Genomic DNA, 15,392 nt, shown 5'->3' on the forward strand with positions numbered 1-15,392 from the left:
CACTCTTCTGTGGGCTTAAGTTACATTTTAAATAATTTAAATCCTTTTGTCTGCACATCAAACATCTTAGGCAAAAGTAAATGCTAAATCATTGGATTTCTGTTTCACCTACCCTTACAGTTAAGAGTTTAGTGTTACGGTTTCTCACTAACATTCATTCATTTGTGGAAAATTCGTAATTTTAACACTGATAGTGGAGGTTTTTTTGTGTGTCTCTTGATTTATTGCACAGCCTGTTATGTCATGATACTATGACCTTTCATTGAAGAAATATGTTTGAAAATGACATCACACAAATTGGAGGTGTACATTATGAAGAAACTTGTAAAAGTAGGTTTTATTTTTCAAAAGTTTCAAAGCCAGAATGTCACGGAATTGTAGGAATGACCCATTTACCATATGTACAGAGTTGCAGTTCCACAGCTCTCGATACGCAGATTATGCAGGCTGAAATCCGGTATTTACGCTGTCAGTCATATTGGTTCTGATTTTTGTATGACCACCACTGCATGTCACCTATGTTTAGCTCTGTAAATTGTCTATATTTATTGTTTTTTCTGTGAAGAGTTCTATTGTTATTTCATTGTACTGTTTTCCCGTGTCTTTTGGTAATGATGTATATTATTTATGCCAAGAGTTGGTCTTGTAAGATATGTCATATGTTTGTTTCAGCTCTGTGGTTCAGGTGACACTGTTTAGTTTTCTCACCTGCCACACTGGAGATAAATGACAAAACCACTTGAACTTGCCATCAAAGATTCAAACAGAGGCTGCTGAAGAGTACAATATTAACAGGGCAGACAGTAAAGCATTATTTATACACTTTAGCCCCACCCATTCCAGCTGTGTGTGTGTGTGTGTGTGTTTGTGTGTGTGAGAGATTACAAAAGGTTATATACACTCTCCTCAGACTAAACTATTATTTTCCTTTCGGAATTGCTGTGTTTGTGGGGGCGGCTGTGGCTCAGGTGGTAGAGCAGGTCGGCCACTAATCGCAGGGTTGGTGGTTTGAATCACGGCCCACACGACTCCACATGCCGAAGTGTCCTTGGGCAAGACACTGAACCCCAAGTTGCTCCCAATGGCAGGCTAGCACCTTGCATGGCAGCCCTGCTGCGATGTGTGTGTGAATGGGTGGATGAGTCACAGTGTAAAGCGCTTTGAATACCGTTAAGGTTAAAAAGGCTCTATATAAGTGCAGACCATTTATGGGGGAGATATGTGTGTATAAGCAAAAGACCAATGAAAATGTTCACTCTAGAAAAAACAGCTGCATTGAAAACCATCATTATTACCCCCGAGTCTGACATAACTGTAAAATGTGTAGACAAAAAAATTGACAAACAATATAAAAAATATGTTGTTTACACTGTTTTTAGTGAAAATCACCCGAACATAACAGGAGGACAAATAAATCTACCGTGATGGTATTTAATGACAATAAAAGGGTAATTTAATAAAACGTATATATTTATATATATGCTTCAATATGTGCAATAAATACTACTTATTTGTGCAGCAAATAAAACACACTATTTCAAAGATTAAAACTAATGTACAATAATATTTTCTCATCACTCACGGAGTCCAAATCGACATAGCAACTTGCATATTTTGTCTTTAATATATTAAAGGTGTCATCACAATTTCCATACATTCCTATTAGGCTACTGTTTATGTGTTCAAACTCATAATATCTTATACTGAACACTCAAAAACAATTACGATTTACACATTTCAATTTCATTAGAAACTTCCCATAAAATTGAATTGCTCTGTCTTTAATAAACCGTATAAAAATAAATGTAATGATATAAGTTTTATTAAAATATTACTCAATTTAATTAAAGATTAAAAAACCGAATTTGATGGAGCTTTTCTGAATTTGAAATGCTTAAATCTTATAAATACGCCAAACAATTTTTTGGTATATAACACAACCAGAATGATAAACATGTACAAAGTGATTCTAGGGATATGCAGGCTATGGGGCAGTACGCTATTCTTCTGTGCACCAAATAAACTATAAGCTAAGTCATGCTTAAATGTTAGAAGTAGAGCCCATTACACAAAAGCAAACAAACAAATAAAAACACATAAGATTTACATAGATTTGTGTAATTGTTAACAAAATTAAATCAATACCATTTTAAATGTTAAGTTTGTATTTTATTTAAAGATTACATATTTGATTTAGATTTTGTGAAGAATTTTAAGAAATTACTAATGTTTGGAATTGCATGAATGCTTGAACCTGCAGAATTTCTCAATGCACGTGAACTGCACTACAAACACGAGCCCCCACGCTTCGTCATATTTATCTGTCTTTATTCGAAGCCTGACTGTTAAATAATCACTTATGATTATATCTCCATTTTGATGGTTTTTTTTATAAATTTTACAGCCCTCAAGGATCGTGGAATTTGTGTACTGATCACTCTATGAAACTTGATGGCCAAATAAAAGTTTAATTAAAATCATCGCGATCTTCACAATATTGTTGAATTTTATATCGCCAGCATCAACAGGATTGTATTGTGGGAATTCAATGTGTCACCCAGCCCTAGTTAGTTGTATTGCCACATTTTTTTGCCACTGTTTTTAAACATATTTGACATACCAGTTTGTTATTTTATGTTATGTTAATGGCCTCTCCTCTTTTATTCGGCTTAAAGCCAAAATGTTCCCACACCGGAGCTCTGGAATGCGACTTTGAAAACAAGTCCATTTGGACTTATTCTTCCAAACTTTCTGGCTGAAATTATGCTATCCTAAGGAAAAACACCCATATGATCTGTGTGTGTGTGTGGAACCCTGCCTCAGACACAGAGGACAGAACCAGAGCGACTGGCTAAAATGTTGGTGACATTCATTCTTAAATAAAAATACACGCATGTAAACACAATGGGCAATATCGAGGTCAGCGCTAGGGGCTATCGCCTTTAGCCTCCTTGTTAGCGCACATGTCTCCCACATCGGCGTTGGTTCGAATCCCGTTCGAGCGAGTCGAGCAGGACCGGTTTCACCTGCACCCCTGAGTCTTCTCTTTACTGTTGTATATGAAACTGGTGTTGAGCGGATAGAATTCAGTGACCCGTGAGGTGTCTATTTCTCAAACCAGAGACTCTGATGTATTTTTCCTCTTGTTTAGTTGTGCATCTGTGCCTTCCACATCTCTTTCTATCCTTGTTAGAGCCAGTTGTTCTTTGTCTTTAAAGACTAGTGTACACCTTTTGTATGAAATTGTTTCAGAAGTTTACGTACACTTTTGGCTATTCGTTTAGGACCAGTGGCGTATCCAGGACATTTTTACTGGGGTGGCCAAGATGGGGCACAGACTAAGTGTGGGGTGGCGATACCGGGAGAAACTTTATAAATGGCTCATGATCAAAATGTGTAAATATTGCATTGCTTTGCTTCAACATCTACACGTGTATAATAAGTGAATTCTAAAACTCGTTAGCATTCACTGAATTGTTTGTATTCAATGTGAGACTGTTGTTTTGACATTTGACAGTTTTCGATCCCTATTCTATTTCAACCTATTACAGTTTCTGGGAATCTCTGGTTATTTTAACATAACATCCATTTTTAAATCAGTAATTGTTTAGGGAATGTCAGTTACACATTTTTAAGAGCTATTCTCATTGTAGATAATTAATCTGCGTATAACATCGGGTATGCTGTATAATCATAAAAAGATACATGTCAAAAGTTCAGGTGATGACTGATTGAGGCGCCGCCTTTTGGTTAAATTAAAACAAATCAATCCAGTCAAAAGAACAAAATTCCAGTATAATTTTCACCAAATTGCCTATATAGTTAATTAATCTTATAATTAATACTAATGCTAATAATAATAATAATAATAATAATAATAATGTTGTTTAGACTGAAAGATTAAATGTCAAAACATACCGTGAGGTCTGTGTGGGGAAGCATGTGCTTTTATAGCCTGAAGAGCCTCTTCATCAATGGTGTCAACATCACCTCTTGTAATGTCATTAGAATCACTTTCCCCACTAGATTTATAACTTGAAGTGATAAAAATAATAACCAACACATTCATAGTTTGCTCATGGACACATCGATGTGACTTTTCTTCCTGTATCTTTTTCTGTATTGAGATATTAATATTGTGTATGCTAAAGTGTGGGTTTGCTCTGAATTAGCAAATTAATATCATACACTGAGCAAAAGTGGATAACCCTTTTTAAATTAAATCAAATATGAGCACAAAAAACAAGTAAATATTCATGGGACTCAGAAAAGGAAGCAACTGAATTTGACATACTATTGTGAGGTGAGGCAGGTGGTGCTCCAGACACTCCTGGATCACACTCATCTCCCACAACTTTCTGTTGTGAATGTGGCGTCAACTGAAGTTGAAGCTGTTGGAGGCTTTTCTCTGTCTTTTGCTTTGTACACACACTCACTCTCACTCACTCTCACTCTCTCTCTCTCTCTCTCTCTCTCTCTCTCTCTCTCTCTCTCTCTCTCTGCATTGCCGGTGGAGGGAGCTAGGATTTATATTTGTGTGTGTGATGATTTATGTTAAAACTATAATTAACTACCTGAGTGACAACTTGAATGTAAATGTACATGGCAAATTCATATATGTTCATCCAGAAGTCACATTGAATATCTAAACATGACCTACCGTGCTGTCTGATCACTGCGGCTGGTTCTGACTCTTTCTAAAGAAAAAAACATTTGAATATCTTTGGTTCTCTTCATAGCTGTTATCCAGGGGGAAATGCAATTCAATTAATTATTCATTCATTTATTAGCTATAACTGCACTATCCAGCAGAACATTTTTTATGTTCTGATAGCTTCAAGTACTTTTAATATTACCAAATAAAATTGTTTGTCAAATCATTTGTGGCATTTAAGTGCAATTTGCCCTGCCTCTGCATATTTAAAATGTCAAATAAGTTATAAAACTTTGAAGATTTTATTGGTCTGATTGACCAATAATACACAGAGCTCATAAATAAATAACTCATGTAAAGACTTAAAGTATAGTCACAGCACCCTTCCCTCCCTTTCATTTCACACACAGGTTAGCCATATACTATGTGTGTGTGTGTGTGTGTGTGTGTGTGTGTGTGTGTGTGTGTATGTATATATATATATATATATATATATATATATATATATATATATATATATATATCTCTTTAGCTATTGAAAATAAATATCTGTAAAAGGCTTTACACGCCTCTGTCATTAAATCAGAAAACATGGCATTTCATATTTCATGACAATATCAAGATAACATGCTGAATGTGGTGTAGGGTCTAGCTTACTTTTTAACCTAGCTTCTGTTAACATGCTAAATTAATGTTTTCACGTTCGGATGGAAATTTGGCATGAATTAAATGTTAGATTAGATGAACATAACAATCAATTAACAGCTTTCTTTTTGACCCCAAATCGACATCGTCAACTCGTTGGAAGTTGGAGTTAGACGCAGTTTTGAGTGTACTGACTGGCACATGTTCAGGGAGGCTGCAACATATGGCGATTCTACCAACTTGGAGGAATACACAGCATCAGTGACCAGCTACATCAGCAAGTGCATTGATGATGTCACTTTCTCCAAGACCATCACCACACGCTCCAACCAGAAGCCGTGGATGACTGCGGAGGTGCGCACGCTGCTGAGGTCCCGAGACTCCGCCTTCAGAGCAGGCGATAAGGCAGCCCTAAGAACAGCTAGGGCCAAACTGTCACGGGCAATCAGAGAGGCAAAGCGCGACACGCCCAGAGAATCCACAGTCACTTCCAGGACAGCGGTGACACGCGGCGCATGTGGCAGGGCATCCAGGCCATCACCAACTACAGGACAACATCAGTTGCCTGTGACAAAGATGCCTCCCTTCCAGATGCGCTGAACGACTTCTACGCTCGGTTTGAAGTGCAGAACAACGTGATGGCGAGGAAGTCCACCCCTCCTCCCAACGACCAGGTGCTCTGTCTTACCACGGCAGATGTGAGGAAAACTCTACGTAGAGTCAACCCACGGAAGGCTGCTGGACCAGACAACATTCCTGGCAGAGTGCTCAGAGGATGTGCAGACCAGCTAGCAGATGTTCGCTGCTCTCTGAGCAGCGCCGTTGTTCCAACGTGCTTCAAGGCCACCACCATCATCCCCATGCCAAAGAAGTCTTCAGTGTCCTGCCTCAACGACTACCGTTCCGTCGCACTTACACCCATCATCATGAAGTGCTTCGAGAGGCTCGTCATGAGGCAGATTAAGACCCAGCTGCCCCCCTCACTAGAGCCACTGCAGTTTGCGTATCGTTCAAACCGTTCAACGGACGATGCCATCACCACAACCCTCCATCTGGCCCTCACCCACCTAGACAATAAGGACTCATACGTTCGAATGCTGTTCATAGATTTCAGCTCAGCATTCAACACAATAATTCCCCAGCACCTGATTGGAAAGCTGAACCTGCTGGGCCTGGACACCTCCCTCTGCAACTGGATCCTGGACTTCCTGACTGGGAGACCTCAGTCAGTCCGGATCGGGAACAGCATCTCCACCACCACCACCACACTGAGCACTGGGGCCCCCCAGGGCTGTGTGCTCAGTCCACTGCTGTTCACTCTGCTGACTCACGACTGTGCAGCAATGCACAGCTCGAATCACATCATCAAGTTCGCCGATGACACGACTGTGGTGGGTCTCATCAGCAAGAACAACGAGTCAGCATACAGAGAGGAGGTGCAGCGGCTGACGAACTGGTGTACAGCCAACAACCTGTCCCTGAATGTCGACAAAACAAAAGAGATGGTTGTTGACTTTAGGAGAGCACAAGGTGAACACACTCCGCTGAACATCGACGGCTCCTCTGTGGAGATCGTCAAAAGCACCAAATTCCTTGGTGTTCACTTGGCGGAGAACCTCACTTGGTCCCTCAACACCAGCTCTATCACCAAGAAAGCCCAGCAGCGTCTCTACTTTCTTCGAAGGCTGAGGAAAGCACATCTCCCATCCCCCATCCTCACTACATTCTATAGAGGGACTATTGAGAGCATCCTGAGCAGCTGCATCACTACCTGGTTTGGGACTTGCACCGTTTCGGACCGCAAAGCCCTGCAGAGGATAGTGAGGACAGCTGAGAAGATCATTGGGGTCTCTCTTCCCTCCATCAAAGACATTTACAAAAAACACTGTATCTGCAAAGCAACCAGCATTGTGGACGACCCCACACACCCCTCACACAAACTCTTTACCCTCCTCCCGTCTGGCAAGAGGTACCGAAGCATTCGGGCCCTCACGGCCAGACTGTGTAACAGCTTCTTCCCCAAGCCATCAGACTCCTCAATACTCAGAGACTGGTTTGACACACACGTGTCCTGAGTTGCACTTTAATTATTGTCACTTTATAACTGTCTGCTACCTCAATAACTGCTATGTGCATAGAACATTATCTCATAGTATGTTATGTTTACATTTTAGAAACTGTCATCTTTTTGCACTACTGAGTACTGGTCGGCGCTGCACTGTCTATTGTCCTGTTCATTGTCAGTAATTTGTTGTACTGTCCTGTACTTTTTGCACATGTTTGCACGTGCACTTTATATAGGTATATATAGGTAGTTTATATAGGTATTTTATTTCGTTGTGTAGTCTCATGTGGTCCTATGTTGGTCCTTTGTTGTTTTTCTGTAGCACCATGGTCCTGGAGGAACGTTGTCTCGTTTTGCTGTGTACTGTACTAACTGTATATGGTTGAAACGACAATAAAAACCACTTGACTTATTTGTGTCAGCTTTGTGCTTCTGACCGACCGTTATACTCCAGACCTGGCACCCGTTACCCGTGACCTGCGGCATCAGCCTGGCCTCCCGCGGCCTACCCCTCCCCACTGATCAAAGATCAGCTCACACAGCTTCAGTCCCACCACTACTATAATGGTCAGAAATATAAAACTGACCCTAGGTCAGTGTGGCTGATGTCATCTTTGATTGACAGGTGTTTCTCTTGGTTCTTCATTCTTGTGTTGATGAACATGTTGAACTACCAATCAGTTCTGGGGTGGCTACAGGGTGTCAATGAGATTTCAGGGGTGGCACAGGCCACCACAGGCCACCCCCTAAAATCGCCACTATTTAGGACATCTACTTTGTGTATGACACAAGTAATTTTTCCAACATTTGTTTACAGGTAGATTGCTTCACTTTTAATTGACAATATCACAATTCCAGAGGGTCATAATTTACCAGAAGTTAACTGTGCTTTTAAGCAGCTTAGAAATTTCCAGAAGATTATGTCAAGCCTGTAGCCAATTAGCCAATTAGATTCTGATAGGAGGTGTACCTGTGGATGTATTTTAAAATTTGTTTGACATAATGGGAAAATATAGAAATCAGCCAAGACCTCAGAAAAAGAATTGTGGAACTCCACATGTCTGGTTCATCCTTGGGAGCAATTTCCAAACTCCTGAGGGTACCACGCTCATCTGTACAAACAATAGTACGTAAGTATAAACCCCATAAGACCACGCAGCCATCGTATTGTTCAAGAAGGAGGCTCATTCAGTCTCCTAAAATGAGCATAGTTTGGTGTGAAAATCAATGCCTGAACAACAGCAAAGGACCTTGTGAAAATGCTGGAGGAAACAGGTAGACAAGTATCTATATCCACAGTAAAAGGAGTCCTATATCTACATAACCTGAAAGGCTACTCTGCAAGGAAGAAGCCAATGCTCCAAAACCACCATAAAAAAGCCAGACTACAGTTTGCAAGTGCACATGGGGAGAAAGATCTTACTTTTTGGAGAAATTTCCTTTGGTTTGATGAAACAAAAATGTAACTTTTTGGTCATGTTTGGAGGAAAAAGGGTGAGGCTTGCAAGCTGAAGAACACCATCCCAACCATGAAGCATGGTGGAGGCAGCATCATGTTGTGAGGATACTTTACTATAGGAGGGACTGGTATAGTTCGCAAAATAGATGGCATCATGAGGAAGGAAATTGATGTGGATATAGTGAAGCAACATCTCAAGACATCAACCAGGAAGTTAAAGCTCGGTCGCAAATGGGTCTTCCAAATGGACAACAACCCCAAGCATACCTCCAAGTTGTGGCAAAATGGCTTAATGACAACAAAGTCAAGGTATTAGAGTGGCCATCACAAAGCCCTGACCTCAATCTGAAATTTTTGGGCAGAACTGAAAAAGTGTGTGCATGCAAGGAGGCCTACAAATCTGATTCAGTTACACCAGTTCTGTCTGGAGGAATGGGCCAAAATGCCAGCAACTTATTGTGAGAAGCTTGTGGAAGGCTACGCAAAATGTTTGACCCAAGTTAAACAATTGAAAGGCAATGCTACTAAATAATGCCTTGACGTTTAAATGCACCTTAGCCAAATACATTTAAACTCAGTTTTTCACAATTCCTGACATTTAATCGTAGAAAACATTCCCTGTCTTAGGTCAGTTGGGATCACAATTTTTTTGTGAAGAATGTGAAATGTCAGAATAATAGTAGAGAGAATTACTTATTTCAGGTTTTATCACATTCCCAGTGGCTCAGAAGTTTACATACAATTTGTTAGTATTTAGTAGCATTGCCTTTATATTGTTTAACTTGGGTCAAATAGTAGCCTTCCACAAGCTTCTCACAATAAGTTGCTGGAATTTTGGCCCATTCCTCCAGACCAATCTGGTGTAAATGGGTCAGGTTTGTAGGCCTCTTTGCTCGCACACACTTTTTCAGTTTAAGATCTTTGTCCCCATGTGCACTTGCAAACTGTAGCCTGGCTTTTTATGGCAGTTTTGGAGCAGTGGTTTCTTCCTTGCTGAGCAGCCTTTCAGGTTATGTCGATATAGGTCTCGTTTCACTTTGATATAGATTATTATCTACCTGTTTCCTCCAACATTTTCACAAGGTCCTTTGCTTTTGTTCTGGGATTGATTTTCACTTCACACCAAATTATGTTCATCTCTAGGAGACAGAATGCCCCTCCTTCCTGAGCGGTATGATGGCTGCTTGATCTTATGGTGTTTATACTTGCGTACAATTGTTTGTACAGATGAACTTGGTACCTTCAGGCATTTGGAAATTGCGTCCAAGGATGAACTAGACTTGTGGAGGTCCACAATTTTTTTTTCTGAGGTCTTGTCTGATTTCTTTTGATTTTCCCATGGCTGAGTTTGAAGGTAGGCCTTAAAATACATCCACCGGTACACCTCCAGTTGACTCCAATTAGGCTATCCGAAGCTAATTGGCTAATCGCTTAAAGGCTTGACATCATTTTCTGGAATTTTCCAAGCTGCTTCAAGGCATAGTCAACTTTGTGAATGTAAACTTCTCACCCACTGGAATTGTGATAGTCAATTAAAAGTAAAACAGTGTGTCTGTAAACAATTGTTGGAAAAATTACTTAAACTATCCTAAACGACTTCCCAGAACTATAGTTTGCTCTTATTAAATCTGTGGAGTGGTTAAATTTGTTTTAATGACTTCAACCTAAGTGTATGTAAACTTCTGAGTTCAACTGTATGTATCTTTTGTATACCCTACACAATGTATTTTCAGTTACAAGTATGTATTTTTTTGGTTTGTCAGCTTGAATGAAAGACCTATTCAAGGCTACATACAGAGAAATTGCATAATAAACATCGCCATTTCTAATCGTTCAGTTTGCACAGTTGCACCAGTTTCACTAACCTAAAAAACTCATTGTCCCTAATTTATTAAAAAAATACCAAAGTTTTGTAAATTTGGACTACCATCTCCTGTGCCGCTTCAACTTGGTGTGTGTGTGTGTGTGTGTGTGTGTGTGTGTGTGTGTGTGTGTGTTCGTGTGCACTTCAGTAAAATGTATATCGCCCTCTTGTGGTCTCCCAACACTATTACACCAGACTGTTAAATAGGCCAACTGAGTGTATTGGAAAGCATGCAAATTGGGCTTCTAATTTGAATGTCGGCTAATTTTAATATATCGATGCCTCAAATAATAATCGATACATCAATATTTTATGAAATTCTTAGTTTCTAGTAGGGCTGCACGATTCTAGCAAAAATCATAATTTTTGATTATTGCCCTTGATATTGTAATCGTGATTTATTCATGTTGATTAAAATATTAAATTACTGTGATGTCGCATAGCAACCGTGTGGTTCTTTAGAGTAGCTGATTTCAATGGTGGATACGAGCTGCACTACAGTTCCTTTTAAGCATTATATTGTATTTTATATTGTAATAATGTTTGTTAAGGTAAGGCATATAAAAATGATTTTAAATGGAGATATATATGGTATAGAATAAATTAAATTATTGCTAAATTACTGCTTAAATTATTAGTCCACGTACAGTAAATAATATGGCATATTCAGTATTCAAACTTATTAACTGCCGATTTAAATCAACCAAGTTATTGCATTCAGTAAGCCCTTTAGTGGCTAGACAGGGGACCATTCATCCCATTAGATCTTCAATGGTGATCTTGTTCATGTAAGATCATCGTTATATAATTTTGATCTTGTTCATGTAATATCATTGTTAGATCATTTTTGGCCACAGTGGTGGCACTTTGGAAATTAAAACTCTCCCATTACAATTTACATTTACGCATTTGTTAGATGCTTTTATCCAAAGCGACTCACAGTGCAATTATTAAAGGGACAATTCCCCCGGAACAACCTGGAGTAAAGTGCCTTGCTCAAGGACACAATGGTGGTGGCCGTGGGGTTAGAACCTGTGCTTTAGCCACTACGCCACCACCACTCAGAGCATTACAATGATTGCTGTCACTCACTGCAGGTTTACACTGTTAGAGATCTGCATTTCGACGCAAGCACAGTAAAGCTCTGCACAGTGTTCTGCACTATCGCCAGTGCTCTGATTAAAAACAAAGTTGTCTTATGTCTTATGTTTAGTTATGACGTGTGGTTCATTTGCAGTGTATTTATCATCTACGTTCAAAGCGAGTGTTGCAATATGCAATGAATCCAAAATAATTACAAAGTGCTTTTCAATCTTGTTCTACAGCTTCTTTTCAAGTGTCAGGTGATGTCTCTTCAGTATTCATTTTTGTTCTATTTAATGAGCAAAGAAGGTTAAAAAGTAAGCATTCTTCTTAATATCTTGTATTTTTCTTGTATATAGCATGTTCTCTTCTCGCTGAGGTCAGGGTTGATCGATCTACCCCAACTCCACAATTTGGATGTTTGACATCAATCGACGTTCCAGTCATTATTTTCAAGCCACCAACACGCTGGAAATTGTAGCTGCAGGGCTTGGGATATGTGACCAAAAGCACTTATTTCATTGGCCAGTCAGTTTTCAAACCCACCCGATGGCCAGACAAATCAATTTCATAACTCAAAATGTGCCACATATTTTAAAGCCTCTTATGCATTATCAGATTTCTTTACATGTAGTCCTCAAACTCAACATCATAATTAAAAGACAAAGTAACTAAAAGTGATACATATCAACCCCTAAAGCAGGACAAGCTTTGACTTGCAGAAAATTGGCCCTTGGTTGGTCAACAATCTTTAAATCCGGTCCAATATATGTTAGAGCCTCAAACTTTTCATTAGCTCGTTGTCTATTCTACTCCTGTGCTTATGTCATAATCTTAAAATTTTCTGTTCTCCTGTTTTGCAGGAAGTTACTCACAGAATGCTGTGACCCAAAAAGGATGTTTGCCGTGACAAAGGAGAACTCCCCAATTGGCAAAGTCCTGTGGTATGACGGGGAGCTCTACCATTACCACACAGTTAACAATGAGACCTACTCATTCTTTGTTCAGGTATTGTCCTTTATTGAAGCCTAAGATGTGGAAGGAACATAACAAACAAATGACTTCAGGAATGATTTACGCATTTTAATCGCATGCTTGTAGTACCACCTGTATACTCCAGAGGGCAGTAAGTGAGATTTTAGCTGTGTGAGCAACACACAGTTTATACAGTGAAGAAAACAACACAGATATACGGTACTAAGGGTTCAAATGTGAAATAAGGGATCTCAATATGTGTTTAAAGATTGAGTATTAAACTATATTTAACTTGACACAGTGACCTAAACATTTTATTTTTATGACGCAACACACCCGAGATGCGACACAAGCATGTCTGACGCAGGCCGTATGGTAGGGTGACCAGCTGTCATTTTGCGGGACAGTCCCGAAATTGGAAGCTTTGTCCCGCAAGTCATAAGCAGTGTCCCACATTTCAATTTTGTCTGTATAATTTTGTATCTTTATTATTTCGGCATCATTTTATTTCAGCGTCCTTTAATTACAAAATCACTATAAAAAAAAAGTTAATAAGAAAATACTGAAAATGCGCGGTGCAGCCTTTTTTTCTTGCCAGTGCGGGAAAACACTGGGGGGAAAAAAACTGCAACAGAAAAATGGGTCTATCCGGAGCTCCCGAGGAAAAAAGTGTCTTTGTTTGTATAATAAAGAATTGGAGAAAATATATACATGGTTAAAACCAGTTACAGGTGACCCTAAAAAAGGAGAGTGCAGGGTATGCCACCGAAGTTTCACAGACAGCTCTGCTGAAGCATTTCAGTGCCCCAAACATGACAGCTCTGATATCTTTGGCTTTGAGCATTCCTGTCACCAACACATTCATGGAGAGGGTGTTTTCACTGATGACCGCTGCATGGACAGAGACAAGGAACTGAGCGTCTGTGGACCTCATCAAAAGTGAACTCCTGGTGAAAGTGAACACCTACACCTGCCAGGAGTTCTACAGTCATAATGAACGAGTAGGCCCTACTCGAAGCAGCCAGATCAGACAAAATTTTTTTTATTCAAGATGCACTAAATCCGGTAAGAACGCATTTCATCTTTCTAGTCTTTAATACTGGAATTGATGTGATTTATTTGGAAATGTGCTTTTTAACGATTAGATTATTATTTTCACTTCATTATATTTACATTGAGTAGGTCTGTGCTGTTAAAATTAGTTTGTATCGTAGACCTTATGCCAAACTGAGTGACGTTCACAGCGCCGTCATTAACATTTAACATCACTGCAAAAATACATCTAATATAAAATCTATATTTATTCACCTAGTACAATAATAGTAAGTTATCTCTCCCTCGTGTCCCGCAAAATCAGGTCTGCTGACCTGCAACAGAGCAATAGCCAGGTGGTCACCCTATCGTATGGTCTTTACCTCACAAATATTTAATTACCGGTTAAGGAGGTGTCCTTTAAACTGTTACACCGTTTTTACCCAGTCAATCTTTATTTAAGAAACATGCTCCCTGAAATAGATCCACTTTGCTCCTTCTGTAATGCTGTAGATAAATCTGCCCCTCATCTTTTTTGGGAATGTGCCCACGCTGTAGTAATTTGGAGATTTTTTTTTTTATATATTATTTAAATACTCTTTGTACCTCCAACTCCAAAGCATTGAAAACCATTGCACTATGTAATGAATATAATGTCTTGGCATTATTGTAAAAGATATCTGTAGTATTGTGCACTATGTATACCCCTGGCTTGTTTCTAAAAGAATAAAATAAAATATCTGACGCAGGTGTACATTGATTGGTCCTTAAACAAGCCCTCATATTAAATCTCCAACTGATTGACAAATTCACTTGTGAAATGGATTGCCGTGAACTGTATGCCAATGATTGTCTTATGATCAATAATGTGGTAATAAACAATACATTGTATTCTAAAGCCACTTTTATATTGTTTTATCAATGATTAACTCTTCTGCCACAAGAATGTAATGCATTTTAATTATCTATCTATAATTTTTTTTATATTTAAAAGATAACTATGTATAATTATTTCATCATTATGTATTGAATTATTGTTATATGAGGGGCTTTCTCAGCAAATATTTGTATATGCGATTTAATCGCGATTAATTAATCGGGACACCATGTAATTTATTTGATTAAAAATTGTAATCGATTGACAGCCCTAAAATAAATAAATAAATATACATATATATATAATTCTGATAAAAAATATATTAGTCCATAATTTGGCTCCGTATACCTGTCTTTACAATGCAAAATAAGTTGCATGTTTAAGTGTCAATATTTATCATGAAAATTAATGCCTATTAATAATTAAAGACCAGGGGCTCTATTTGTGAGACCGCGCCACACACAACTTCTGTGCGCTGCGTCTTATCTAATTATCGTGAGAGCACTTATCATTAAGCCTATTATCGCACGCCATTTGGCCAACCCATTTGCACCTCGACTTGGCGCATACACGAAAATGGCCATTCCCACTGACTTTGCCCGTATGATGCATAACATAGCGCTGCACTTTGCACAAAGCGCTGTGATCTTAAAATAGGGCCCTATGCATAGATAGGTGGTCAAGACAATCAATTTTATATCATGGTATATATCATGATAAAGTTATTTTTCAATTAAA

The 15,392-nt window shown here is 38.9% G+C and overlaps 1 protein-coding gene across 1 annotated transcript in view; it reads left to right on the forward strand.

The window, feature by feature from the left end:
* The window catches only part of LOC127637191 (alpha-N-acetylneuraminide alpha-2,8-sialyltransferase-like), a 55,542-nt gene that overhangs the window by 9,353 nt on the left and 30,797 nt on the right, over positions 1–15,392 (forward strand). Inside the window, exon 2 of the mRNA XM_052118137.1 lies at positions 12,634–12,778. Coding sequence (XP_051974097.1) covers positions 12,634–12,778 — 145 coding nt within the window. The remainder of the gene's footprint in view (positions 1–12,633; positions 12,779–15,392) is intronic.

The sequence above is a fragment of the Xyrauchen texanus genome, chromosome 45 (genome assembly GCF_025860055.1).
Source record: "Xyrauchen texanus isolate HMW12.3.18 chromosome 45, RBS_HiC_50CHRs, whole genome shotgun sequence".
In the NCBI taxonomy this organism is placed as follows: Eukaryota; Metazoa; Chordata; class Actinopteri; order Cypriniformes; family Catostomidae; genus Xyrauchen; species Xyrauchen texanus.